The 26,911-nt window shown below is 42.5% G+C and overlaps 1 protein-coding gene across 1 annotated transcript; it reads left to right on the forward strand.

The window, feature by feature from the left end:
- The first annotated feature begins 414 nt into the window (after positions 1-414).
- Positions 415-26,882, forward strand: UGP2 (UDP-glucose pyrophosphorylase 2). Its single transcript, XM_054194455.1, has 10 exons — positions 415-745; positions 6,329-6,456; positions 7,008-7,115; positions 19,815-20,000; positions 21,447-21,580; positions 22,222-22,519; positions 23,617-23,814; positions 24,011-24,253; positions 24,686-24,790; positions 25,761-26,882. The coding sequence occupies exons 1-10, from the start codon at positions 727-729 to the stop codon at positions 25,866-25,868; spliced, it is 1,527 nt and encodes a 508-aa protein (XP_054050430.1). The 5' UTR covers positions 415-726; the 3' UTR covers positions 25,869-26,882.
- Positions 26,883-26,911: the final 29 nt, after the last annotated feature.

The raw sequence follows: 26,911 nt of genomic DNA on the forward strand, positions 1-26,911 counted from the left end.
GGCGGCCTGAGGGGGCGGCGGCGGCGGGGAGGGCCCTTACGGCTCCTCAGGCCCCTCACGGCAGCTCCCGGCCCCTCGTGGCTCCTCAGGGCCGCTCATGGCTTCTCAGGGCAGCTTATGGCCGTTCTCGGCCCCTCATGGCTCCTCAGGGCCGCTCACGGACCCTCATGGCCCCTCACGGCCGCTCGTGACCCCTCACGGCCTTCCCGCTGCCTGAGGGAGAGCCGGAACCGCCCTCAGGCCTAGCGGCGGCGGCGGCCCAGCCCATCCCGGCCTGTCCCGTCCGGGATCGGGGAGGAGCCGTGTGGGGAGAGCCCCGGGGAGCCGGACGGCCCAGCCCGGCGGGGAAGGGAGGGTCGGGGAGAGAGGGAGGGAGGGAGGGAGGTGGGTCGGGGGTGGTGAAACCCGGGGCGCGGCGGGTCCGCCTCTTTTCCATTGATGAAATTTAAATTCCTCGGGGTTTTGCCTCCCGCCCGCCGGCCCGGGAGGGACTGACTGCTCGGCGGAGGGGCCAGCGCGGCGGGCGGGCTGCGCCCAGCGGGGCCGGGGCCGCTGTCTCTCTGTCTGTCTCTGTCTCTCTCCCTGCCTCCATCCCTCCCTCCCCGCCGCTCGGCGGCAGCCTGCCCTCCCTCCCGGCCCTTCCCTCCCGGCCCTGGGGTAAAACCAGCCAAAACAAGTCAGCCTGTATTTATAAGAGCAAAGTATTTATTTTATTAAAGAGCGAAAATGGCATCTTTTGCGAAAGGTAAGCTGACGCGCTTTGTGATTTTTGGTTTTTTTTTGACTCTTCAGCTGTGTATGCATAGATCTCTGCTTTTTTTTTTTTCTCCTCCCTTCTCTCCTTTCCAGCAGCCCGGTAGCCTTAAGGCTTCCTCTAAGTGCTGTTATTTGGCAGTGGGGCCTTCGCTGGTCCTGCTCTTACCTGGGTGGATGCGCGGCTCTCCGGTGCCCGGTGGCACCGGGCGGTTGTAGTGGCAGAGCTCCTACCCACGGCTGGTGCACAGGCAGGATCCGGAGTACGCGGGGGGGAATCTTGCAAGTGCAAATCTCCACCACTTTCGCTAAGAGGTCTGTTAAAGTTGGGGGAGAAGAAGCACCGAGGTCGAGCGTCTACACTTTTATTTTTCCAGAGGCTTGAGTGTATTTTGGCGTTTTCTGATCCCGATAGGCTACGGCGCTCTCCTTTACTCTCCACATGTGTGAGCGTGTGTGTGTACGTGGTCTGAGTTTCAGATCCCTTTATTGCAAAACAGGGAACCAGCCCACAAGAGGTCATTTCGGGAAGAAAAATTACTTTGGTGCATTGCTGTGGGAGTTTTCTTTCCCTCCTTTCTGATATTCCTAATGGTGCATGTGTGCTTTCTGTAGTGAAATCTGTGCCTGTAGGTTTCCTCAGTATAAATCCATGCAGGCCTGTCAAAAACAGTGCCTGTAGAAAGAATATGAGTAGGTCTTTTGCAACACAAACGTGGATGTTGCAGGAAAGTGAGGGTCTTCGTGGGCTTTAGGAAATCGCTGTTGCTCATCCAGGACTGTGCAACACTTGCTGTGTGAACGCATCAACTGACTGCAAATGTCCTGTGGCACCTGGGCAAAATGCAGAGCGCTGAAGGTGTGTGTGTGGGGGGAATATTACGGCCATGCTGCTCAACTGTCTGCTCTGAAAGTTATCAAAAATAAGCCCCTTCTTGTTGTGAAATGCATTACGAAAATATGGTCTGAATTGTTCTTTTTAATTGGAATTGGCTTATCTCAGCCTACTGCTGAAGGTAGCCATCTTGCAGGCAAGTGATATTTTTTGTGAAACTGAAAGGTGGAGAAACCCATGCAAAGATCATAACCAGTTTTTAAAATATTACCAAGGATTTGACAATCCTAAAAGCTTTTTTTAAAAAAGTGTATCTGCTGTGTAAATACTCTTTTATCAAGTCAGTAGTACTAAAACATGTTGCCAATGTCAAGTGATATTTTTAGCGTGAGGATCAGCTGCTAGACTGAGAAATCCAGCTGTGTCTGACTCTAACACCTAAACTCTTGGTGCGTGCAGCTGGCAAGAATGGTGTCCTAGGTTGGAAACTTCTGAGTTAGCTCAGGCTAATGTGCTCATCCGTTAAGGAGAGAGAGAGAGTGTATAGGTTTCACTTCACGTATGCTTCAGTCCAACATAGGTTGACAAATTTTGCGTGTAGAACTAGGAAAAGAAAAATAAAGGCTGCGTGGGTATGTTCAGTTCTAAAAATCAAATGAAGTAATATTTATTAGCATTGCGCATTATAGTGTAGGTATTTAAAGAGATTTTTATCCTTGTCAGGGATAAAAATTGCCTTGAACTTTCAGCAGAGTTGGTGGAAGTTAAGGCATTCACTCTGTATCCTCAGCACAGAGTTCAAGGATAGAGCATTTAAAGTTCAGCTGCGTGTTTTAACTTACTGGTCACCCTTCTTGGGTTTTATGAAAGCAGTCAGGCTCCAAGGAGACCTGAATAATTTTCTGCTGTAAGTTTGTCTTGTATGTTACTTGGGTTGCAAAAGTAATTACAATTCTTAACCCTCAGCCCAAAAGTTTCCCAGCTTTTTCATGAGAGGGGACTTCTTGCTTGACTTGTCCCACAACTCCCTCCTGTGCTGGGTCCTCGTATACCGACTACTAAGGCACTGAAGTTCTCTTCTGGGTGAATTGATGAACAAAACTAATCAATCTTAATGCATTCTCTGCTTTTAATGTAGAATACGAGGGAGGGATGGCAGAAAGGAAATACGTGCAAACCCCTCAGTAATGGGTCACTGCTATTCTGTTCTTGTGCTGTTTTCCTGAGGACATCTGTCCCTTATTTGGTTTCCGATAGTGTAAGAAGGCCTCCTTTTCATTAGCTTGATCTGATTTACTGTATTTTATTCTTTCATATGTCAGTTATAAAGTTATGTATCATAAACCTGCAAATAGTCTGCCATACGCTGTAGCTCATGCTGTGAGGGCAGGGGGCAGGTTAGCAGTGAGAGCAGAGCACAAAAGCGTGCTAGAAATAACAGTGGGGGCAGGAAGGCTTGAGTGAAACTCTCCACGTGTCAGACACTGCTATAAACTTGATTAAAGACCTCTCTGTTCTCTATTAATTGAAGAAGCACTTTCTACTGAAGACATTCAAATAAGATATCCTGGGTGGTCATTTTTGCAAAGACCAGTGTTTTCCTGGAGCCTCAACTATTTAGTCATGCTCTGTGCTAATTTCCTGCGTGGGCTGGTCCCCCAAGACTCTCTCACTACCGTATCCCACCCTTTTCTTCTTTCAGATGAGTGTTCAAGCGTACTGATCCCATAAAAGTGGGCTTAAGCTGAAATCTGAGGCACTGGTTGTGAAATAGCTTGGAAGAGGCATTTCTTTTTAAAAATAATTTGTGAGTTTATGGCCGCATGTACCCTTAGAAATCTTTTCCTGCAATTATCCTGACACCACTGCCTCCCGTCTGAATTTTAGAGGTGCAGTAATGACTTTTCATTATAGCCTTAGGAAATTTTACTTGCCTGTAGGAAATAATTGCTTTCAGATATGCAGTTGCACTGGCCTTTCTACATCCTTGTTGCTGCTAGGGCGAAAAGGGAAATAAACCTTCACCCGGGCTGTTAAATTTAACAGTAGCTTATGTTAAAGGACTGCAGTTGTCTTTCTGCTAGCGGTAGACTGTGGTGTATAAATACCAGATTCTTCCCCAAAATTGAGGGGCAGCAACACAGGAACAACTGGCGCTGAGTTCATTTATGTTTGGAGGGGATGCACTGATGCTGTTGTTGTGGTCTTACTTTGGGGAGCCTTTAGAGAGTACCATGGATCCCATCCAGTCCAAATCCTAGTGGGCATCTCTTCAGATAAATGCTTAAAAGCCTCTGCCTTGCAATGGCATGTTAAAAGCAGAAAAGCTTTGAGTCGCTATTTCTCTTGGCTGCTTAGTTACAGTATTCAAATTCTTACGTATGCAAAGTAGATACTTTTCCTGCACCAGGCAAACGCATGTTTTTATGGACTCCAGCCATGTCCTTCCTCTCTCATTCCCCAAAATGATAATAATAATAATAGTACTAATAGCACTAATAATGCTCTCCCCAAGCAACCGTGCCCTGGCATGTTGAATCTGGATGAGAGCAAGTTGTTAAATGGTCAGTGTAAAGCCTGAATATTCTCTGTTGCCAATGCAGGTGCAGCCGTCAGCACCGGTAGCTTTGATGGTCTGGGTTTTGGGGGTAGATGGCTCATCTAGCTGCCTGATCTGCAAGCCTGGCACGTGGTTGGAAAAAAACCACCCAGGTTTACTGTGCTCCTCTTCGAGGACATTGGTGATCAAGTGCATTTAGCATTTGCTCATTAAGTTGTGGAGAATTTATAGTATAATAAAAAACCCCAACAAACTAGGACATTATCACTCATTTACTTTTATGATGGCTTTTTCTTTTGATTTTTTTGTGATGTTACTTAATCTCTAAATGCTTTTATCTGGTAGATATGAGTCTTTTGGCTTAATAGCAGTGAACAAGATTTTGCTACTTACATGGCAGCCTGGAAAGGTTGCTAGCTGGCTCTGTCTTATCTGGCCTAAACGTGCTTAACAGCACGAATGACAGTCTCTGTTGAATACTTGATATTTGCAGAGTTTCTTCTGAGATGCGTTGCATCATATTGGGAGGTTCACATGTTTTACAGGCTGATGAACTGTGAGAAATGGCCACTGTTGTTGCTGTAACTGAAGTCATGTATTACAGCATGTTGCAGAGGGAGGATTACAAACATCTGAAAGCATTTTCTAGCAGTTCTTTCCCTGGCAGTTTAAACAGGGTTTCAGTATGCATCAACCCAAAATGAGTGAATGAAAAGACAGTCCTTGTAGCAGTTCAGTGTGAAAGTATTAAGCTGGTGTAGAGCTTCTGGTTTTTCTGTAGGAGGAAGTGCTACCTAATGAAGAACTGTCCGTGTTTTTACGTGTTTGACCTGGAAAGATAGGCCTAACAGGCTTCAACTATTACCTGTTTTTACTACTAAATGAAGCATTTGATTAAAAAAAGAACCTATTGTTCATTGTACTGTTCATCTTGAGCTGGCATTTCCCCTGTGTTGCACGACACACAGTATGTGCACTGCAGCACTTGTCTGTCTTTTTTTTTTTTTTTTTTTTTTCTCCCCTACCTGCAAAACAGTGCAGTCAGGAAAATGGCTTCTGTGGGCTTCAAAGCAAGGATTAGATACTGTCACTGAGTCTGAGGCTGTGGAATACTTTGCTTAAAAGAATAAAATGAAATGAAAACTGTATTAAAATGAACTGCCCCTGGCTTTCTTACACATTCTCAATAGAACAGCCTTTCCTTTTAATGCTTGTGGTAAATAAGTAAACTTTAAACACAGGTCCATCTTCTAACAAATTTTCTGGCAGTATCACTCTGATCACTTGCAAAGTTCCCTGCCGTCCCTTTTTGCACTAGTGTTCAGGGTGTTTCTAAAATCCAGCTATGTTTGGCAATATATCACTCTCTGTGTTACAGAGAAGTGACTACTCAAGGGATTTGGCAGAAATTAAATTAACTGATGTCTTTAGAGAACATACTCAGAATGTCTTTTGAGAACACGTTCACTTCAAATGCTTTCTGGTGGAAAATAAAGTCATCTCCCTATCCTTTCTGTGATGTGGACTTCACTATATAGAGCATTTGTGTATTTACTCTTTTTCACTTTTATAGAGCTTATCATGTTCAAAATGAAAACAAATGCTGAAGTGATAGACGGACTAATTTTCTAGGTTGCTTAGTAACTGAAATGCATGCCGTAGTGTGAAAATACTCACAAGATAAAGTAAGGGAATATTTACTGGAACAAAATGAAGATCGTGTGAAAGTGCACTGTATAAATAATTAAAGCATATGTTTTTATTTGCTTGTGTGAACAGAAGGATAACCTTGATCACAATGTTCTACATAAAAGGTTTTTTTTTAAGTGAAAAACTTTTTCACACTCGTACTTGCTAAAGTATGTTGATGCAGTAGGATGTGAATTCTTTGGCTGTCTGGCAAAAAGGTGTACTGTGGATTTTCAGGCATCTCTTGAGATGGATCGTTGGCCTTTTGAGACTTTTGAGTTTTGAGAGAAGGGTCTTTTTTCTGTGGCCCCAGTTTAAGGTCTCTTCTCCAAGCTACTAAGAACAAAAACTTTAGATTCCTGGGGTGCTAGCATGGTAATAAAATGAGACTAGATTATATGAGTTTATTAATTTTTAAAAGAAAATTGAAGGCTGTTTGTAGTCTAAATAAGCTATTTTTCTTTTAACTCATGTTTTTATTTTTATTAAAGATTTCAGCAAAGCAATGTCTCAAGCTGGCAGTTCACAGTTTCAGGAAGTCATTCGACAAGAGCTGGAGTATTCCATGAAAGTAGAACTTGATAAGATACTTGCGACTGCACCTTCAAATGAGCTAGAGGTAAGGAGCATGATGTGGATGCAACTCAAAGCATGAGAAATTAGATGCAGGAAATTGAAGCAAATTTTATAGAGGGAGACAAATCACAGAATACCATGATCCTTATTTTTAAGACGTTCGCTAATCCTATGTGGAAGAGTAGCTTGGATACAATGTCAGTAGGAGACTTTCAGTTCCATATAAATTGGGTGACAGAGTTGTTATTAAGTGTTTAATCATCTTTAGTTATTAAAGTTTCTATGTAATCTTTAATGGATTACAGAAAGGGTGGGTAAAGCTGTAATCCTAAAGATTGGACCAAATCCTAACGGTTATGATTTTGACTGAAGACTTGTCTTTTAGGTATCCAAGTTGGTTTTGTACCTTGAATTTTAGTGAAAAAGAGCTTTTGATACCTTTTAGAATTTTACTTAAATTTTAGCATGTCTCTACTTCAGTGCTGGTAAAATTACTCTTGTGAATAGATTGTATGTCAAGTTTGTAGAAATGCTTCCGTGATTGAATAGGTATGCATTAAATACCACATTAACTAATGCATTTCTTCTCTATAGCACACTAAAAACGATCTGGAAGGATTTAAGAAGCTATTTCATAGATTCCTACAAGAAAAGGGACCATCTGTGGACTGGGGGAAGATTCAGAGGCCTCCAGAAGATTCTGTAAGTTGCAACGAAGTGGCAGTCTGTAAGGAACATAAAACTGATAATTGCTACTTGTAGCAAATGATGGAGTGGTCCATAGAATGGATACAACTGCTGTAGTACTGGTGTGTAAAATCACGTAGGACACCACTTTGGGTTCTAACTGAAAAATAATTATTTATTGACATATGTTGTATGTGTTCCCGAACATCAGATCCTGCTTAACATATGTGTCAAGTTGTTTGGTGTTATTTTGTTAGCTGCTCTTTGAGCAGGTGAACAGAATGGGACAGATGCCATCTTATCATTTGGTACCTTCTCTGGAGTAAATGTTAACTTGTGGTAGAGGGGAAGTAGGCAGGATTCTTCTTGTTCCCCTTTCCCTCCTGCCCGTGAAAGAAGGTTGTGTGTCTCAGATGGGACTGTTTCCAGCAATCCAGTGTGCTAAATAATTTGAAAGGGACATATGGCAAGTGGGATGGGTTATATAGCTCACTTAACAACTTCTGTAATCTACAGCAGCTCAGTAAAAGCAAGGAATCTGAAACAAGTAGTTGACTGTGGGGGTTTTTTGAGTGTAATTTTCTAATGTCAGCTATGTTGTTATAACTTACAACTTGCCATTGAGCTGCTGCTGAAAAAGCACTAAATATTTTTTTCATCACTGTTCAGTATTGAAATAAACACTTCCTATTAAACCTAACCTAATTTTATTGATTCATCTGTGGCTCTAGGCTGTCTTTTGACTCCTGCGTAACTAACGGTGTAGTCATGCTATGAATTCTTGCTTTTCCCAGCATAGTGATCTTGGCGTGTTGCAGGACTTCTGTGTCCTCACACATTTGTGGTTTCTCTTAGCCTCTCTGTGGTGATTCAATCGAGGCTCTGTTTCCAGCTGAAAGGCAGGCTGTCCTGTTACTTCCAGAACAGATGCAGTGCCGCTCTCTAAAGCGTTGAAGAATGATGCTGGTTTAGAGCAAGTCTAGGGTTTTTCCAAGGTGGAGTGTTTTCTTTTAACTTCAAAAACATGTGATGTCTCTCTCCTCTGTACTGTAACACTGAATGAAGTGTTGCTTTGGGGAGAAAAATCCACCTTCACTAAAGAGGCCAAGGTGAGAAATGGGAGTTGTAGATACCATGACTTAGAAGGAAAGCTGAAGAAAAGGGGGTTGCTTTTAGTCTAGAGGGGGTGAGACTCTGGGGAGTCATAAGTCTTTTAAATATGTAAAAAGGTAGTTGCAACAATGAAAGGAATAAACTTCTCTGGGAGGCCTGGGATTAAATGACAGCAATTTGATGCCAGTGAATGGGCTGCTTTGTGGTGTGGGAGAGCTACTGTCTATTTTAAAGTTTTGCACACCTTCAGCAGAAAAACTTTCAAGTTCTGTAAGGGATTGAAAATTACTGGGTAGGACATTGGGAGCAAATGTCAAACAGGAGGGTTATGATAAGACACTGAAATAGACTGATGGAGATTCTCAGGCAGGGCAAGCTTTTTCAAAATAAAAAAAAAAAAGTAAGACAAAGGTCTAACTTAAGGTCACAGAGGGCTGAAGGCAGGACAAGATTAGAAAGAGTATCTCTCTTCTTCCTTATGGCCTGCACTGGCTCATTCACATGTGTGTCCCTTAGCTGTGTAGCAACTTTTGACCAAAAAGGGAAAAAAACCAAACCCAAACCAGGGAGACTTTTGCAAAATTGTGTAATTTTGGCCCAGGAGAGATGCATGCGTGATGTTGAAGGAAATTTTGCTTCCTAGCGTGAACTCCAAATCAAATAATCATACTTTATAAATGTCACAGAAGAAATCTAGGGGAGGATACCCACAAAAAAATGTCCTTCCATCCCTCCTTCACTTCATAATAATTCTCTCTTGCCTTAGGATACCTTGGATAAGATGAATTGGAGACTTCCTGACCTGACAGGAGGAGGGTTGAGAGCTCTCAAAAACTGAGAGCAAATTTACCTTTCTTAAGTATTTTTTTATTTTTTTGCTGACCAGAAGAGTTCCATTTTTCTGTCAACCTCAAACCCTGCTTGTATTAGCCTGCCTCCACCACCTTTTTAATATGTCAGTCATGTAGGGGACATACTGTGGAAAGTTAAAAGTGTCTTATGGTAAATGTTTTTCAGGTGACCTGCAGTGTAACTTCTCCCAAATTATTCTTTGCTGGGGGGGGTATAAGTTGTGGAATTAATAGATAAAAATTGACTTATTCAAGACCAGAATTCCAGAATTATCAGTGTAACTAGCATAGGTAAGAACAGTAGGAGCCTTTAGAAAGGGGATAAAGAATGATAATTTTAGGAGAACTTCAGAATAAAGACAGCAGTACTGAGTTCTTTGGGACAGGTATCCACCTGTGAATATATGCAGATTTTCTGAGTGCTTTTGTTCAGCTCTAGTTGAGGTTTTTTTTCTTTTCCTAGCTATAAAAATTCAGTGTCCTTTCCTCCTGTTAGAATAGCACAGAGGACGGTACACACAAGACTCGTTTGGAAAGTTGGTTGGAAATGGCTGGTAATCTTGGAAGTGATTTATAATTGCCTGTCCGGACAACCTTGTTTTAGTAGGTGGGGGGGGGGGCTTAGCTGCTTTTGAGAATCTTGCACTACGAGTATCATGGCCTAGAAAGCAACTACCTACTCTCCCCAGTGTGGGTTTATTTGTCTGTGATTGTTTTGTAGAATTGGTTTGCTGCATGGTCAGTCCAAAGCACTGAGAATTCTGGCATGTGTAATTTTCAGCTGATACCTGGCAGAGCTCAAAGTATGTGTTTATATATGTGCATGCGTATATGTATGTGTATATATAGGTACAGACATACACATGTGTGTGTATATATTACAAAACCAAAAGCACTCAAAAAATGTGCCAAAGTTGGTTTGGTTTCTCTTTTTTAACATCTTAAAAAAAGTTCATTAATAGTTTATTGGATTTATAGGCTTTGTCTTTTAATTTTCTATTTTACATAAGGTACTTCTGAGTTCCAGGTTAAGTGGGAAAGGCATTTCAGGATTTTGCTCAATGCCGTGCGACTGTGCTATGCAGAAGCAGAATTTGTGATCAGACTTCCATAGGTCATTTAATGTGTTGTCCATTGTACTTGTTCTTTGAATATAGTTTTCTGTTCTTTCCTGAAGCATCTACTGACAAGTAAAGGCTCCTGTCAGTAAATTGAAACAGACATGATTGTTTTGTAATATTTCTCCGTTTTTCTCTGCAATGGGAGATTTCATCCCTGACCTCCATGTTTTCAGTGTAACAACTAATACCTATGGGCAAGCAAATTGTAAGCTCCAGACAACAATAACAGAAGATTGAACCCATTTCACACAGTATTGGTAAACCTCTGACTTGTTTTTTCCTTCCAGATGCTTTGCTTCCATATGTCTAAAAGCTTACAGTGATCGCTGGCATAGTTAGGACCCATTACTGTTACAGTCTTCAGAGAAGAAAGTACACTTAGTCAGAGTGCTGGTTAACACGGAGACGAGGTAAAGAATGCGGACATGGCAAGTGTAATTTAATCCTGTTGATGTAGGTTGCAGTGATCTGCTTGTTTGAGTTGGAAGCAATCACAAAGTCCTGCTGGGAGGCCTTCGAGGGAACTGCAGTTATCAAGTTAACCTCAGAATAGCGATGCAAAAACTCATCTAGGATGTAAAGAGAGTATCCGAAGCAATGTGAGTGTGAAGGGAGCTTGTCTATTAGAGGCTTTGTTTCCCCAGCGGTCAGATTCTTGTCTGCAGCTCAAGTTGTCATTTCAATGAACTATATCGTGAAGGAAAAGAAAGAATGTCATGCTCTTACTCACAAACAAAATATCCTTCCTAATCTTCAACTCTGGAAACAGGTTTTAAGGGTTCACTTGGTGCTGTTTCTAAATACCCTTGGTGCTGAGTAAATATTTCCTTGTTCTGTAAGTACATATTGACTAATATGGGTGTATTCCTTTCCAGTCTACCCATGGTGACGGCCCTGATGCTCATTTTGTCTGTCTCTGGCAAACTCTTCCAAACCTCCTTGCAGTAGGAGTATGCTTCTGAAATCTGTTAGTCAAACTCCTAACGTTGCCTCATGCAAACTGTTCTGAAAATCACTTCTGTGACATTGTCTGCAAAACCAAAAGAAGCTGGATGTGTCATCTTAGAAGAACGCCAAACCACAGTTTTGAGACATCTCAAATGAGTAACACTGTAGTCATGCATCTGTAATTCATGCCCGTTTTTGTTCCTGAAGTATTTCCCCATCAGCACTTACTTGTCAAGTCCACTGCTCCAAACCCTTAGAGCAAGAATTGATTTTTGTTACTGTGGAGCACTACTTATGCTCGTAGGTGATGAGGTAGTTCTGTATATTAGTGCCTACTCGTGACTGGAACTGCTACATGGCAGCACTGGCATCCAGCAGTCCTGATGTTGCAAGGATCCTGCTTGAATTTGAGTTCTTGACATTTGTTATTCTCTGAATTAAAGACCCTTCAAAATCCAGGGCTTCACTGCCAAGTTGTCATTTCCGATGCCTGTGCCAAAAGAAACTGAAATATTTAGCGAGGCTGAGTTATAAATTTTGTGTTGCAGCTGAGGCAACATCCAATGAACTAAATCCTTGATGGAGGGCCTGGATGGAACCGTTAACTTCATCAGGATTTTACTGGGAGCTTTCTGCATAAGCTAGTTTCAGGCATGATAGCGAAGACTTGAAAGGGTAGTTGGCACTTTAGCAAAAGCAAATGATTTTGAGGCAGTCTGGCCCTGTACTGAGTTGCAGACTTTCTTCTTTTTGGAGAGCTACATTTTGAGTGATGTAAGAAGAAAGTAGTGAGACTTGAATGGTGAAATAAATTTTTTGGCTTTTCAGACAGTGCCTGAACATTGTGGGTGTGACTTGTATCCCACCCAGCTAAAGCTCAACCCTAAATGTTTTAAGTCCATATGGGAGTGGTATTGACCTTAAAGTGGGGGGGAAGTGATGGCAGGGAGTAAGGCTGTAATCACATTTCTCTCTCTAACTGTGCCCAGCACCAAGTGTAAATTGCTCTAGGTCCTGTTAGTAGTGAATCGTTTGTTAAGCTTTCTGATGTACCTTCAGTACATTAAAATTGATGTTTACCATCTCTTTGTTAATGAGAAGAACAGTTGCTTTTAAACATGTCTGCCTAGCCTGAACAATCTCTGTTGTTGGTAAAACACAGTGAGATTCTGCTTTTTTGCAAACTTTTGTTCCTGAAAAGTTCTAGGAACTTTGGAAAGAAGTTCCTGCATGTGTCCTCTCTGAAATGGCAGCACTGTGTGGGCTTTTTTGGGATCAATCTTACATTGACAGCGTGTAGCTACCCTGACCCTTGAGTAAGCAATTTCAGTATTGACCTTTGGGAGGCAAGGTCTGGGGGTATGAGCATCATAAGGATCAGTGTAGTTTCAGAGTACAACAAAGTGCTTGGTAGTTTGGGCAACAGCCTCTTTAAATAAGAACTGAGAGAGTGTGTGCATGTGTGTTAATTCTTCTCAGTGTGCACTTGGAATGGGATATCTGCCATCGGTTCCTACATTTGTGAGCCCTTGTGCTCTATCAGCTGTCCCTGCCTTTCTGATAAATCCATGCTGGTAACCTTCAGGATCTTTTACCTTCTAGAGTTTGTTCAGATGCATCCTGCAACGGTGAAGTGCTGTATCCGTGTCCTGCCTCTCTCATGTATTCTGCGTGTTTCCTTTTGAAAATACATCAGAATAAACGAACTGTGGATAGAATGCAGTAACTATGAACAGATGGTATTCCTGAACGGATATGCATTTGGGAGGAATAAGAGAGGGATTACACTAGATCAAAAAGCTCCAGTTCTGTTTGATTTTTGCATATTAACATTCTGCAAACCTGCCCATATCAAAGATCCATGCGTAGTATCTACAAGATTGCTAAAGGATTTTCTTGTACGTAGTAGTCTTTTTAATGGAAAGGAAGGGTAAAAAGAAGGAAAGGAATGCATGAGAAGCAAAGGACTTTGAGTTCTCCTGCATGAAAATCGTTTTACCTCAAGCTTATAGAATGTGCCCCTGTTATTCTTCTCTAGCATGGCCATAGCCATTGTAAGGTCTAAATTCTCTTTCTGAGCGCTTGGCATGACTGGTGAAAATGGTGCGGTTTCCATTTGGAACTGGAATAATGCAAATCTTTGTATCCTTCCTCTCTCCGTCCTCCCCCAGTTTCCACTTAGCAATAAATCTCAAATGAAGAAAGTTCCGTCCTGTTAAAGGATCCTTTGACTTGTCCTGTCCTCTGGATCTGCAATAAGTAGATGACCAGATCTGATGTGCAAACCTGTTGCTATAGCTCAGCTTGAAACTGTGGTTTTGATCCAGGTGTTACTGCCCTCCATGACCTTCATATTCTTTCCCTTACAGCTACTTAATTCTTAATAGCCTCAGAAAACATTCATGGCAATCAGTGTGCGTGGCAGCATACTACCAATGCAGCAACCCCCCTGCTCTGGACTGCCGGAGGCAGTGATCTATGGGAAGAGATGAAGTTGCCTTATTTGCCATGTGGTCCTGTTAGGGAATGCTGAAGACTTCACACAGAAAGAGGCATCTAACATCAGAAGGACATGGACCTGCTGGAGAGGGTCCAGAAGAGGCCACAAAGATGCTCAGGGGGCTGGAGCACCTCTGCTGTGAGGACAGGCTGAGAGAGTTGGGGTTGTGCAGCCTGGAGAAGAGAAGGCTCCAGGGAGACCTTGGAGCCCCTTCCAGTATCTAAAGGGCCTACAGGCCTAAAGGGCCTCCACTCTTGATCAGGGAGTGGAGTGATAGGATGAGGGGTAATGGTATTCAACTGAAAGAGGGGAGATTTAGATTAGATATGAGGAAGAAATTGTTTACTGTGAGGGCGGTGAGACACTGGCCCAGGTTGCCCAGAGAAGCTGTGGCTGCCCCATCCCTGGAGGTGTTCAAGGCCAGGCTGGACGGGGCTTTGAGCAACCTGGTCTGGTGGGAGGTGTCCCTGCCCACGGCAGGGGGGTGGAACTAGATGATTTTTAAGGTCCTTTTCAACCCAAATCATTCTGTGATTCTATCAGAGCAGTGGATGCTGGTTTAATAGATAACTTTCTGATAGATGCAGTTGGTGCTGCTGCCCTGGCTTTGGTATGTGTTTCAGTCACGCTGGTGTGCTGTGTTGCATGAACAGAGACATCTGGGCATGCTAAGGCATCGCAGATACAAGACCAGTCTAGTGTGTGCCCCTTTTTGGTTGGAAAACTGCTTGCTGATAACTAATTGCTAGAGCTGTTGTTGCTGCTGTCTTTGTGTAGTGTTTTGCTTAGGTCAGTTGCTTCTGTTTCATGGAGGGCATGCCGTGCAGGAACTTTGGGTTTATTGGTGACAAGCTCCATAAACCTCCAGTGTTTAGTTATATTTTCAGGTCAGCTGTGGCTGATTTGCAGTCCCTTGAGGCACGGTTACATGAGTGATAAAGTTTCTATTTGTGTGTTGGGAAGGGTACAATACAAGCTTCCCTTTGATCAGACTTCATAACCTGGCCTTTTTGTCCAACTAAAGAAAGGTACTGTATGTATAATCTGTTTTCCACTTCCTCATACCCAAAGCAGCAGACTTTTATAGTCCTTATTTACTGTCATCTCTTAGTATTTTTGAGAGAGCCTTCTCTAGTTCAAAGAGCATGCTTGTGTGTGTGAACACAGCACATGCATATATGGTAAGCCCTGTACATGTATGTTCTGTTTGTTCTGTTTGTTTGTGGTGGTTGGTTTTTTTCCCCTAAATATTAGTATCCTAGTTCTCTGCATCTTACTTCCTGGAAGAAACGAGCTACTCAGCTAAGTTATAAATAAAACAACTCTGCAGACTTGAAAGCTTTCTCTGTCTTAATTTAGCTGAATAACTCTGTTGCCAGTCATACGTTTCCTGATGAAGGGCTCTAGTGTTCCTCTGTAACATAAAGCGCTTGTGCGGGCGATCTGAAATGGTCCTTTTCGGGATCGGTAGATGTGAGTATTTAGGAAATGGCTTCGACATGATGTTTATCTAGGTTGCTATGGCTGCCCCAACTTAGTAACCTTCTCATGCTGGTATTCTTTCAACAGTTGTTTATGCATGTGGTAGAATTATGTTGGAAACCAGGATAGATGCAAGTGACAAGTATTAGTAACTTAGTAACCTTTGGATGTTGTGAACACAGCTCAGGGCCATACACTCGCAGAGGAGGAAGAACAGTATTTGAGAATGCTTAGAGAAATGTAGACTCTTTCCATGGCTAAAGGGAGAACCGCCGGGAGGGATATTTCCCTCAGACCTCACAGGTGGACAGGTCCAGGTTCTCACCTCATGGCTAGTCTTCATTATTAAGCTGCTGTTGTTGACCTGCCTTTTCCAGTTGTCCATCTCCCACCACTTCTGCTGTGGTGGAAGGAAGAGTACAAGCCCTGTAGAAACAGCGCAGCCGTTGTGAGGTTGGGCCTGCTTCTGTTCCCTCTTCACCTCTTAGGGAGCAGGAAACATCAAGGCTGGTGTGTTGTGCATCTTTGATGTGGAGAACATGCAACTTCAAAAACAAGAAAATCAACAGCTACTGGTTTGTTTCGAGGTGTTTTACATCTTCCCTGAGTAAAATAACAAGTGCAAAGTCTGAGTACAGTTAAATGTTTTTAAAACATATTGTGGGTTGTGTAGACTTTATGAATTAATCTTCTGCATTAAAAGAGGCACAACAACAGACTGCTGCCTAAACAACTAAACAAACTTATTTTGCAGATCTCCTAGGATGCTGAGCTACTAACTTTACAGGCATAAACCCAAATAAAAAAAAAAATGTTAAGAGCCTTACCTCAGGGAGACCTAAGAGCAGATGCTGCTGGAGAAGCTCATGGTGAGGAACTGGTGCCTGCATCAGACCTGGGTGTAGGGACGGATCCCACCACAGCCCTGCTGGGAGCTGCTGCCAGACTCTTCCCTTCCAGGAAGGCCAGGCATTTTTGGGTTGCACCATGATGGGGCTCATCGTACCTGAACTGCTCTGGAGCCACGTTTAGCTGCTCCCAGTTTTGCTTATCCTGGGTTACGCGTTTTTTAAACCTTTGCTGAAGTAGGACTGTGGAGATGCTTCCAAAATGCTGCTGTTAAATTTAAAATGCAGAGAGGAATGTTTTGATCAGGTATACTGGTTTTGCAGTTGTGTTACTGCGCGTTGCTGTGATCTTCTGTGAATTCTCATGCCCAAGCCTGGTAGTGGAGTTTTGTACTGGAAAACTGACAGTTTGCTTGGTGTTTTATTTCCTGTTATTTCAGGTCTGATTTAGGGTCTTTTGCCCCTTTGTCCTGTGACTCCATTCATTTCTAGCTGTCACCTAATCTTCTACCTTTTTCTCTCTTATCAACCTCAACTGTCTCTTTCCTTACTTATTTCAACCTTCTGTCATCTTTGGATGATGCGGTTGAGCAGAATTCGTAATCTGGAGGCTGCGCCAGGGTTTGGGGTCTAAAAGAGAGAGTGGGAAAAGGCTGCAGTTGGTCAAAGATCATAACCAGCAAACCTGGGCGAGGGCACGGAGAGAAAAAAGCAAGGCAAAAATGGACAAATATTTCCCTTCTGCTCACAATATTTCATACCCTGCCTGTGTTTCTTGGAGTAATATGTGGCACCATCCTGTTATCTCTAGGCATTGTGTGACTAATTGTGAAGATGTGTTTGCAATTAGAACAGTTGTTTAATTTCTTGATACTGCTAGATAAAGAACCTTTTTGCCTAAAATGAATGCTGTCACACCCTCACATGAGAAAGCTGGAATTGGGGACACTTTACCTTATTGCTTTCTTAGCAAAGTGGTCCAACGAGGATACCTTTCAGTAACATATTTGGTCTGTAATAGCTATTTGCATAAATTATTCATAACAAGTTGTGAAGTTATCAGTTAAGACACATGTTTAACGCTGTCAGCCGTTCTGATGAAGGCATCTTGGAGAGCTGTTTTTAAGCAGCTGGTTAACAAGGATGGAGCCTGTTTTTAATTCTCAGTTCAAGGTAGCAGAAATCCAGAGCAATCCTTTTGATTTAGTATACCTTTTTACGTGGGTTACTCGAGTTGTGCATTATCGTGTTATGTGTTGTGTTTTATTTCATAATCTTACAACACAAAGTTAAAACTGAGACACGGTCTGTCAAACTGCTGGGACCCCCCTGAAACCTTGTTTGAAAACTCTTAGATGTGTGGATCGAATTGTGGTGACGTAGCTGAATTTCTAGGGATCAAAGTTCTGGTTGTCCGAAGGTTAGTGTTCAAGTTAAAGCCTTGGCTGGCAGAATTTCCACTCCCTTGTCCTTTATTGATCCATGGAGATTTTACTGACAAATCTGTGTGCTTATCAATGACTAAAATGGCTTGTTGTTTCTATGGCTTGCATTCTCTGCAGATTAAATGGGAAATAGCATGCCAACATCACCTGCTTTGTTTAATCAGTTAATTTCTTTCTCTAAGGAGAACTTATTATTAGCAGACGACCGCAGCAGCGACTGTGTTACTGCTTGCTGCCTAAGCCATGATAACTCCATGTTTACCTTCTAGCCTGCTAAAAGAGTGAAATAAAAACTGCTTAACTACCGTGTCTGCAGCTGTGACTTAGCTGGAAAGCGGTAGCTTAAATACAAAAGATTTTCCTTTTCATTCTTACAAGCTAAAATGTATCTATCTTTAATGCGGCAATAACTTTACACTTAGGAAAGTCTGTCAGCTCCTAGGGCTCTTTACCTGCAAATGCTGTCTCAGGGTTTTTTGGCACAGGGAACTTCTACTGCTTTTGAAAGCTCGAGAAGGACAGTTAAGTCTGAACTTACTCGCTAGGTAGGAATGCAAGAACTTGGTTAAGAGCATGTAGATGGAAACATTTCTAGCTTTAATGCGTTGGTTAAATCTTAGTATAGAGTCACAAGGAAGTCTGGATGTTACCTCTCTCCTGGGATCAGTATAGTCTGGGGATACCTGTACTCCCAGTACCTGCTAGAAACAAGAACTGGCGTTATTGCAGAATGTAGCTTTAAAAAATTGCATTAAAAAAAGTAATTCCTAGGCTTGCTCATCAAACCTCATCATTTTAGTTGCATATCTTTGTTTTGATGGGTACGTATCACAAAACTATTGAAATCTGCCTTGTTCCCCAGTAACACTGCCCACTGAGCCAAAAATTAAGTCACAACATTGACATATATTTTTAATGTTAAACAGCTAGAGTGTTTCAACAAGGAATCTGGTGCTATTCTTGTATTTAATGTTTTCATATTAGTTAAAAATATTGTAGTGAGAACGCGGGGCTTTCAAGTTAAGTTAATAACTTTTTTAGAGTCCATATCTTATGCATTGGGAAATTTTTCTAAGTGGAATGAGTTGAAGCAGTTGCATCGCGATGTTCCTCCTGGGCCAGTTTCCACTGTTTGAGAGTTTAGTTAGTCATTATGCAGTAACCCATGGAGTGATCTTATCTTTAAATATATACCATAAGCTTTCCAGATCCCACATAAGGCGGAATTTCCGTAATGTGAGGGATCTGCTCTAATCTGCTGCCTGTGGCATGCTGGAATTGCGCAAACTCTCCTCTCTACCCCGACACGTCTGAGTAAGAAATATGACTCTTGTTCCGGTACAATGTGAATTTCCATTTGAACCCCAGCCCGACTTGCTCAAAGCAAACACAGTTCTGAAAACTACTCTGTATGTATTTGTTTTTGGAAATCAGCTGAGAAATCTTACGCACCCCTTATCAGAACTGAAATGATTTCCTTGCTGCTCGAAGACGCACAGCACTGAAACACCAAGTCTTTTCTTCACAAGAAAATCTGTAGAAGGGCAGGCTAAAGAATAATTGTTTTGATTTTGCTTCAGTGATTTTGGCATGATACTTATCCTTGCGTTGTTACCTTTGTTTCTTTGATTTAGGTGCTTTGGATTAAGAGGCGAGCAATGCCTAGTGCAAGGCACGCTGTCATTACAAGCCCGATTTTGCTCTCCATCCCTAGCCCCAAATGTGGCCCATACTCTGTTTTTAAACCTGCAGAATATAGCTGCCAGCAAGGTAGAAGACTTTCTGTGAAGTGTAATGTGAGCTGAACGAACCCTTCCTGAAAATAGCAGGATAAGAACTAGGATCTCTCTTCCACTTTGTGTCACGCTATTGGGAGAGATGAATTATTATATCGGACTAGTAAGTGAAATAAAAATTGGTTTAGACTGAATCAAAGAACCAACCTTTTCCCAAGAATGTTGCCTCTGACAACCCCAAAGTCAAGTATCAGAAAAAAATCTGTTAGGTGGCTCACAAGGAGACCTGCTCTCCTTCTGCAGGACACAAGGAGGGTTGCGGGAAGTGGCATAACTGGCCTGACTTCTTCCTCACCCCTCTTCACCATTGAGTCAGTTGCTCCTACCTGGAAGAGCAGGCAGAGACGTCCGTTCATCTGGAGGAAGCTGATTGTGACTGGTGTCACAAAGCCTATAGAACTTCTCGAGAAAAGAGGTTGTTGTAATAACAAATCAGGTTATTTGTATCGTAAGAAATCAGATTATTGTTGACTCATTTTGCACATGTTCTTTAGTGTCATAAATCGCAAGTGTGGGTATTATTGACAAATTTTAAGTTTTGAATGTTTTTAGCAGAAAGCAATTTCGTTCCAAATGTCTGACTGTGTGTTTTGTTTGTTTGTTTTTACAGATCCAGCCCTATGAGAAGATAAAGGCCAGAGGACTGCCTGATAACATTGCTTCTGTCTTGAACAAGCTGGTGGTGGTGAAACTCAATGGCGGCTTGGGCACAAGCATGGGTTGTAAAGGCCCAAAAAGTCTTATTGGGGTGCGGAATGAGAACACCTTCTTGGATCTGACAGTTCAGCAGATCGAGGTAACTTTTGATGGGCTTTTCTGTCTATGTTGGAGGAAGGAAGACACACTGAGCTTCCCCTGTATGGCCCTGTAAGAAAGACCGCAGGGGAGACTTGCCAAAAGGAAGAGGAGAGGGGAAATGAGGGCTGGGCACACTGCTAGTGGAAAGAATAGGCATGAAAGGAATGGAGCGATCGGCGATTGAACTCTGTCTGCTCCACTCGTGTTAGCACAAGTGTAATTCAGCCTCTGCACGCCGAGCTGGACAGTAATGATCGTGTCCAGAAACACATGCAATCAAATTGTAGAGCTGGCCTGGCACAGCTAACTCCTGGGCTTGTTTCCGACTCCTCCAGGTGCAAGTTTTAAGTTTAGCTTTTTAAAAGCTTTTTTTAATGTGCTTTAGAACAAACCTCTTCACAGCAGTTTCAAGTTCCTTGCTGAATTAAAACGCTCATGCTGGAAGTGATTGCCGGCATTTTGCTCTGAAGAAAGTAAAGTAAAAGAAAATAACAGCTGCCAGTGTTGAGAGAGAACGTTTCAGCTTATGTTTCTAATGCAGAATATTCCTCTTATGGCAGATAATTAAGGTGACCATTAGAGTAGGAAACTGGGTGTGCCTGTTTCATAGCTTCTGGAGCTCTGACAATTTTTGCCTCTGTGGTGTTTGGAGCAACTCTCCTGTCTATGTGAGACAGTTCTGTAGCAGACTCACATTTATATCCAGCTAATGCAGTCCTAATCCTGTGGTGGTATGGGCGCTTTCTCAAAAGGGTCATTGTGGGAGTCTCTGAGGCCGGAGGTTAATGATCCCAAACACTCCCCGGCAGATGAGGGCAATCTGATACACAAAGCTTAAAACTCAATGAAGTATCTTTTTTTTCTGTACACTCTTATTTTTGGTGGAACACTGTCATGTTTTCTGATTTTTGCCTTTGCTGTGCATATGGAAATGCTTTTGTATATTTCAGTTCCGTTCTATAGATTCCCAAGTAATTAACATGGTGACGCCTCACTCATTCTGTACTCTTGAGACTATTGTCCATCTCACAGCCTGACAAGGGGGCTCAAAAGTGCTTCCTCTGCAGAGAAGGTTTTGAGACTTCACCCTGACAGACTTTAATAATTTGAGGGAAAACAAGCCTTTTGTAATCAACAGTAGCATAAAATTTAAAATAATCATTTTGTGGTATTGTGCTTTTCAAATTTTAAATCTCGATGCAGATTTAAAAACAAGGATTAATTCTACGTTAATTAATGTGGCCCTTATCTTTACTACTTACAAGGATTTGTTTTCCTTTACTTCACTTATTATTCTTCCTGTCAGCATAAGCGCATCTCTCTCTTACCTCATGCATTTATTATTTCCAGTCTGTTTTATCTAATTTCTTTCTTCCAAAATCTTAGGTGTCAGGAGTTAGAGCTAATAACACATGCTGAATTTACCATTTCTTTCCCATCGCAGCATTTAAACAAATCCTACAACACTGATGTTCCTCTTGTTCTCATGAATTCCTTCAACACTGATGACGACACTAAGAAAATCTTGCAGAAGTACAGTCACAGCCGTGTGAAGATATATACTTTTAATCAAAGCAGGTATCAAAAAAAACGTCTCCACTTGGGGTGAAGGGAAAAACTAGCCTGCATTTCTCCATGTTCCAATTGGTTTGAGATGCTGAGGTGGCAATAGTGTCTTCTGTACTGATGTTCAGTCTCTTATTTTGGGCATCCTTGAAAGACTGAAACATAAGGGTGTTAAGCAGAGTCAAAGGCAATGTATTAACATTAGGGAGAGGGGTGTGGGGGACACACAGTTTCTAAGCGATGTCTGAATAATGGTGTGCTGGATGCCGGCCACTTGATTCCTGAATTTGCTTTTGGGGTACCTGGGCTCTGGAGGGAGGCAGAGCATTCCTTACCAAGAGCAAGCTCGGAAGTGGCTGATGGTGTCAGAGCTGTGCTTGGCATGCTCTGAACCCACGTGTCTGAGGAAAGCTGTTTTACAGCACGGTCTGAGAACTGTGGCTTTAAATCCTTGAATGAGAGATTGCAGCCTGTTGTTTCTCCGTGATAGCTCAGTATTTGGATGGGTCTTTCAATTCACTACACTGATCTAGAGAGCAGAGCTTCAAAAGCTGTATGAAAAAGCCCATCTAGTTGCACCTTTACTGTTTTTTGTTTTTCTTTATGCTAGTCTGACATTGATGAGAACTTAACAAAACCCATTGCTTTCCCAGGTATCCTAGAATTAACAAGGAAACTCTGCTGCCCATAGCCAAGGATGTATCTTACTCAGGAGAGAATACGGAGTGCTGGTATCCCCCAGGCCATGGAGATATCTACGCCAGTTTCTATAACTCTGGTCTGCTGGACAACCTTATCGCAGAGGGGAAGGAATATATTTTTGTATCCAATATAGATAACTTGGGTGCCACTGTGGACCTTTACATTCTTAACCATCTTATGAATCCACCCAATGGGAAACGCTGTGAATTTGTCATGGAAGTCACAAACAAAACCAGGGCGGATGTGAAGGTAAAGGGAGATAGTTGTGGAAGTCTGTTTGAATGCCTGGCGTGTTGGTGAAAATCTCAGCCTCTTGTCTCTTCTCCATGCACGGCTCCAGACATACGTTAAGTTGTCTTACAGCTATTTCGGGCACCATTTAACACATCAGCTGTGATGTAATTTGAGATGCACAAAGTCAGCAAGTTTATGAAGTTCTAATTCATGGAACAAACTGGATCTAGGTTCTGGGCAGCAGCAGACAAGGACAGCCTGAACTCAACCGATTACTGAAAACACAAGCCACTTCTGCAGGGTGCAAGTCACAACGTCCGTACCTTCTCCAAACTGTCACTCAGGCAGGGGAGAAGTTTGGGGGTGGTAAGAGGAGAGCACTGAGGGGTGGGATACAGCAGTTGTGTCTCTACTGATGGCAAACTGCCAAAGGTACTTTACCCAGCTGTCAAGGTGTGCGCTGCACAACTCCGCCTGGCCTGGCTGCCAGTCTGCTCCTGCCCTAACCCCTTGACTTGGTACAAAGTCCAAGTTTGATGACTTGTCAGATGTTTGTGGCACGGATCAAATATTTCTCGCCTGCGGTAATTTGTCATGTAACTGGACTTTGCCTCTATTCTTTTAAACATGAGGATGGGGAGGAAACGTGGTTTTTCTCTGTATTCATTAGGTATTAAGAAAGCTCTGTATTTGGATGGGTTCTCTAGAAAACCACAGAAATGCACTGTAAGAATACAGTCCAGGTTACTGAAGTACCGCTTGTTTACCGCTTGTGCCACAGATACAGAACTATTAGATTTAATTTAGGTTTTGCTCTGTAATCTAGCAAAGTAATGCTGAAGCTGATTTTTGACAACAGCAGCAGTCACGAAAGATTCTCAACAACTTTCATTAAAAGAATTAACTGTCTTGGAATGCTGAAACATGATCATTTGAACGGTTCTGACTGTACTTTAAAGATACTCGTAACCTGGTAGGTGAACACAAGCAACATGTTTTCACTGAGGTTCAACTTTAAATGCCAACAAAACTGTGCGTCTGTTTGGGGTGAGGGGAAGGTTTCTCTGGGGTCTCATGAACAGGACTTAAAACTTCTTCTTTGACCCCCACAGGGTGGCACGCTCACGCAATATGAAAACAAGCTGAGGCTGGTGGAGATAGCTCAGGTCCCGAAAGCACATGTGGATGAATTCAAGTCTGTGTCAAAATTCAAAATATTCAATACCAATAATTTGTGGATTGCTCTGTCTGCGATTAAAAGGCTGCAAGAGAAAAACGCTATTGACATGGAGATCATTGTTAACCCAAAGGTAATCAATCAGCTAGGAAGATTTTAGAGAAAACGAACTCAAAAGGACTGATTCGTTTCTAGGTAACTTAAACAGGGAGTGCTGCCTTCAAAAAGGAGCCAGTCTGTGCGTAAACACAGAGCTCGGACTTAAGACTCCTCTCTAGTTGTGAGTGTTGTTCTCTGCAGGTTGTATTTATGTGAGTTTTCTCTTCCAGACTCTGGATGGAGGCTTGAACATTATCCAGCTGGAGACTGCAGTAGGTGCTGCTATTAAGAGTTTTGAGAACTCTCTGGGAATAAACGTACCTCGTAGCCGTTTTCTGCCTGTTAAGACCACGTCGGATCTCTTGCTTGTGATGTCTAATTTGTACAGCCTTAATGCTGGGTCTCTAACAATGAGCGAGAAGCGTGAATTTCCAACAGTGCCTCTTGTCAAACTGGGAAGTTCTTTCACAAAGGTAAACTCCTATAATTGTACTTTAGTTTTATATCTTTGAATAAAAATACAGTCCATAGCAATAAATAAGTTAAAAGTGACGTTTACTTTATCTACCTCCGTGCATCTGGGCACTCCCTTTTCTCTTTGTAAAGAACTGTTAGGCTGTTAAATACAAACTAGTTAACATGTGTGTGCATCGTGTGCTGCTGTGGGTGCCCCTTTACCCCGCCAGCTGAGAAGGCAAATTGGGGTGTGCGTGCTCTCTAGAGCTCACAGTTATCACTGACAGAAATGACAATGCTCCGTTGTTCTCAAAGTAGCAACTTTTCCATTTGTCAGGTGTAGCTACCAGAAAGGCCCCTAAAAGGAGTTTTCAAGAAGCTCCTACCCTTGTATTAATCCACAAATAGATTTTTTTTAAACTTTCCCTATTCTTTCCTCTCTCTGAAAGGTTCAAGATTACCTGCGGAGGTTTGAAAGTATTCCAGATATGCTGGAGCTGGATCATCTCACGGTTTCAGGTGATGTTACATTTGGGAAGAATGTTTCATTAAAGGTGAGTGTGTAATGGGGATGCTCGTGACTGATCTCTGCTCCTTGGTAACTGAGCCTGCCTAAAAGTCAGTGCCTTCACGCACAGTCTATGGAAGCACTCGCTCCTGGGAATTAATGGCCCAAGGATTGCAGAGGCCGAGACTGACCCTTACGAAGGAGTGCAAGGTGTTACGGCTATAGCTGCTTCTCTGCGTTAGTCCCACTGAGGGTTGGCATTTGTCTTCAAACCTTGACACCACCACAGACTTCATGACTCTCTGTTCAGAACGCTGCTTACATCTTTAGCTCGGCAAGGCACCCACCACCTTGCCTCCCAGGCTGGCTTTACAGCCACAGGCCCCTTCTCATCAGTTTGGGGTTCTTGATTTGTTAGTAAATGTTGAAGCGGAGCAAGTTAGTTTCTCTCTCAAGTGCTTCCTTAGGACCTGGCCAGTCCTAGCAGAACATTGTCATGGTCCTCTAACAGTCTAGAGCAGTTTAGCTGCTGACACGGGTGTGTGCAAGGTAGGGCTGCAAAAACCAGCCCTTGAACCAGCTTATGCTGTTGTGAACATGCACACAAACGCACGCGCATGCACACACACATCTCCCTTCCCATCTCTTGCGGTGTATTTGCCTTGTAGCTGTAATGGCGAGCTGTGCCCTGACATACTGATGTGGGTAACATTTTTCCACCTAAAAGCAAGCAGACATGATATGAGTGCTTACAGCAAGCGTCTTCAAAGAAGGCATCAGCTTTCTTGTGAGCTGATAGTATCTAGTATGCTGGTAATGACAGGGTTTCCAGTAGTGCTTGTTTAAAACCTTTCTTGTGTGCGTGAAAAATCTATGCAGAAACAAAACAACTCAATGCATTCAGAACGTATCTGGCTGTGTTACAGCTGACACCTAGCTCATCCTCCAGCCAGCACTGCTCTCGCTTGGTCCAAGTCAAAGTTTCTAAACGCTTGTTTTCTTTTCTGTAAATCCAGGGAACAGTTATCATCATTGCAAATCACGGGGACAGAATTGACATCCCAGCTGGAGCGCTACTAGAGAACAAAATCGTATCTGGCAATCTGCGCATCCTGGACCACTGAGTCAGTGACAGGGCACGGTCAGTTCTGTAGACTGCTGTGCTAAACCAGCCTCGTAATGGAAGAACCTTTTAAGCATTAGAATTATAAGTACACAGAGGGCCTATGCTTTGTCATCTTCACAGTACCCTGCAGTATTAATTTAAAATTAATTTCTCTTGCTTATCTTTTTAAGCAGACACACATAACGCAATGGATGTGCGTAAGTAATGCTTCAGTCCTTAAAGAGATTCTGTAACTCAGTTAATATAACCTTGAAGTGCAATACTGTTTGTCTTGAGGTAAGATGGACAGATCTTCTTTGACAAGAAGTTAAGAGGCTTGCCTCTAACATTTAGTAGTTTTGAATTGCTTGTAACTGCAGAAATAAAGCTGTGAAGCAATACATGTGGGACAACACGGTTAGCTACTCACGTGGCTTTTAATGAAGTGTAAGTGGCAGGCACAGTTGAAAACCAAAAGTTTCACTACTGCTAAATGGGCTGTTAAAACCCCTGTATTCCATGTGCTCACAACTCTCCCCAGCTCTAGCCCTCTCCATCCCCCACGGCCTGCAAGCGGGATGTCCCCATCCCAACTGTACGTCAAGGTGCTGGGGTAAGGCTCTCGATACCTCCACTTCTGTATTGTGAGAGTGGGAACCGGTGCTGTTCCAAACTCGCCCAAAGAATCTAATACTTGAGAAAAATGCCTCAGTATCCACGTGTGGTGTTTGCTTTTTCACATCCCATTTAAGACTGGATCTCTCGTTAATATCTTAATCCTTGATCTGCCCTCTTTTTTTTTTTTTCAATAAATGGATCATGTTGACTACACACATGTTCATATTGTCACAGCCATGTATGTTAATTTATCTTCTCTCGAGTCATTTCTAAATTTGTACAGGAACGGAAATCCCTGTCCCGATCACTATTGATTTCTTAATGTTTCTCTTGTATTTACATGCAGACAACTTTATTTTATAAGCTTAGTATAACACTGGTATGTATCATTAAAGAAGTTGGTCTTTAAAAACAACTGTGATTTTATAGCTTTATTTTGACTGA

This window comes from Rissa tridactyla, chromosome 3, assembly GCF_028500815.1.
Source record: "Rissa tridactyla isolate bRisTri1 chromosome 3, bRisTri1.patW.cur.20221130, whole genome shotgun sequence".
NCBI classification, from domain to species: domain Eukaryota; kingdom Metazoa; phylum Chordata; class Aves; order Charadriiformes; family Laridae; genus Rissa; species Rissa tridactyla.

Bases quoted from the DNA above. Each gene is read 5' to 3' on its own strand.
- UGP2 (XM_054194455.1), top strand. The intron at 21,581-22,221 runs GTATCAAAAAAA...TTGCTTTCCCAG, and splicing joins TATACTTTTAATCAAAGCAG to GTATCCTAGAATTAACAAGG. The intron at 23,815-24,010 runs GTAATCAATCAG...TTTCTCTTCCAG, and splicing joins AGATCATTGTTAACCCAAAG to ACTCTGGATGGAGGCTTGAA.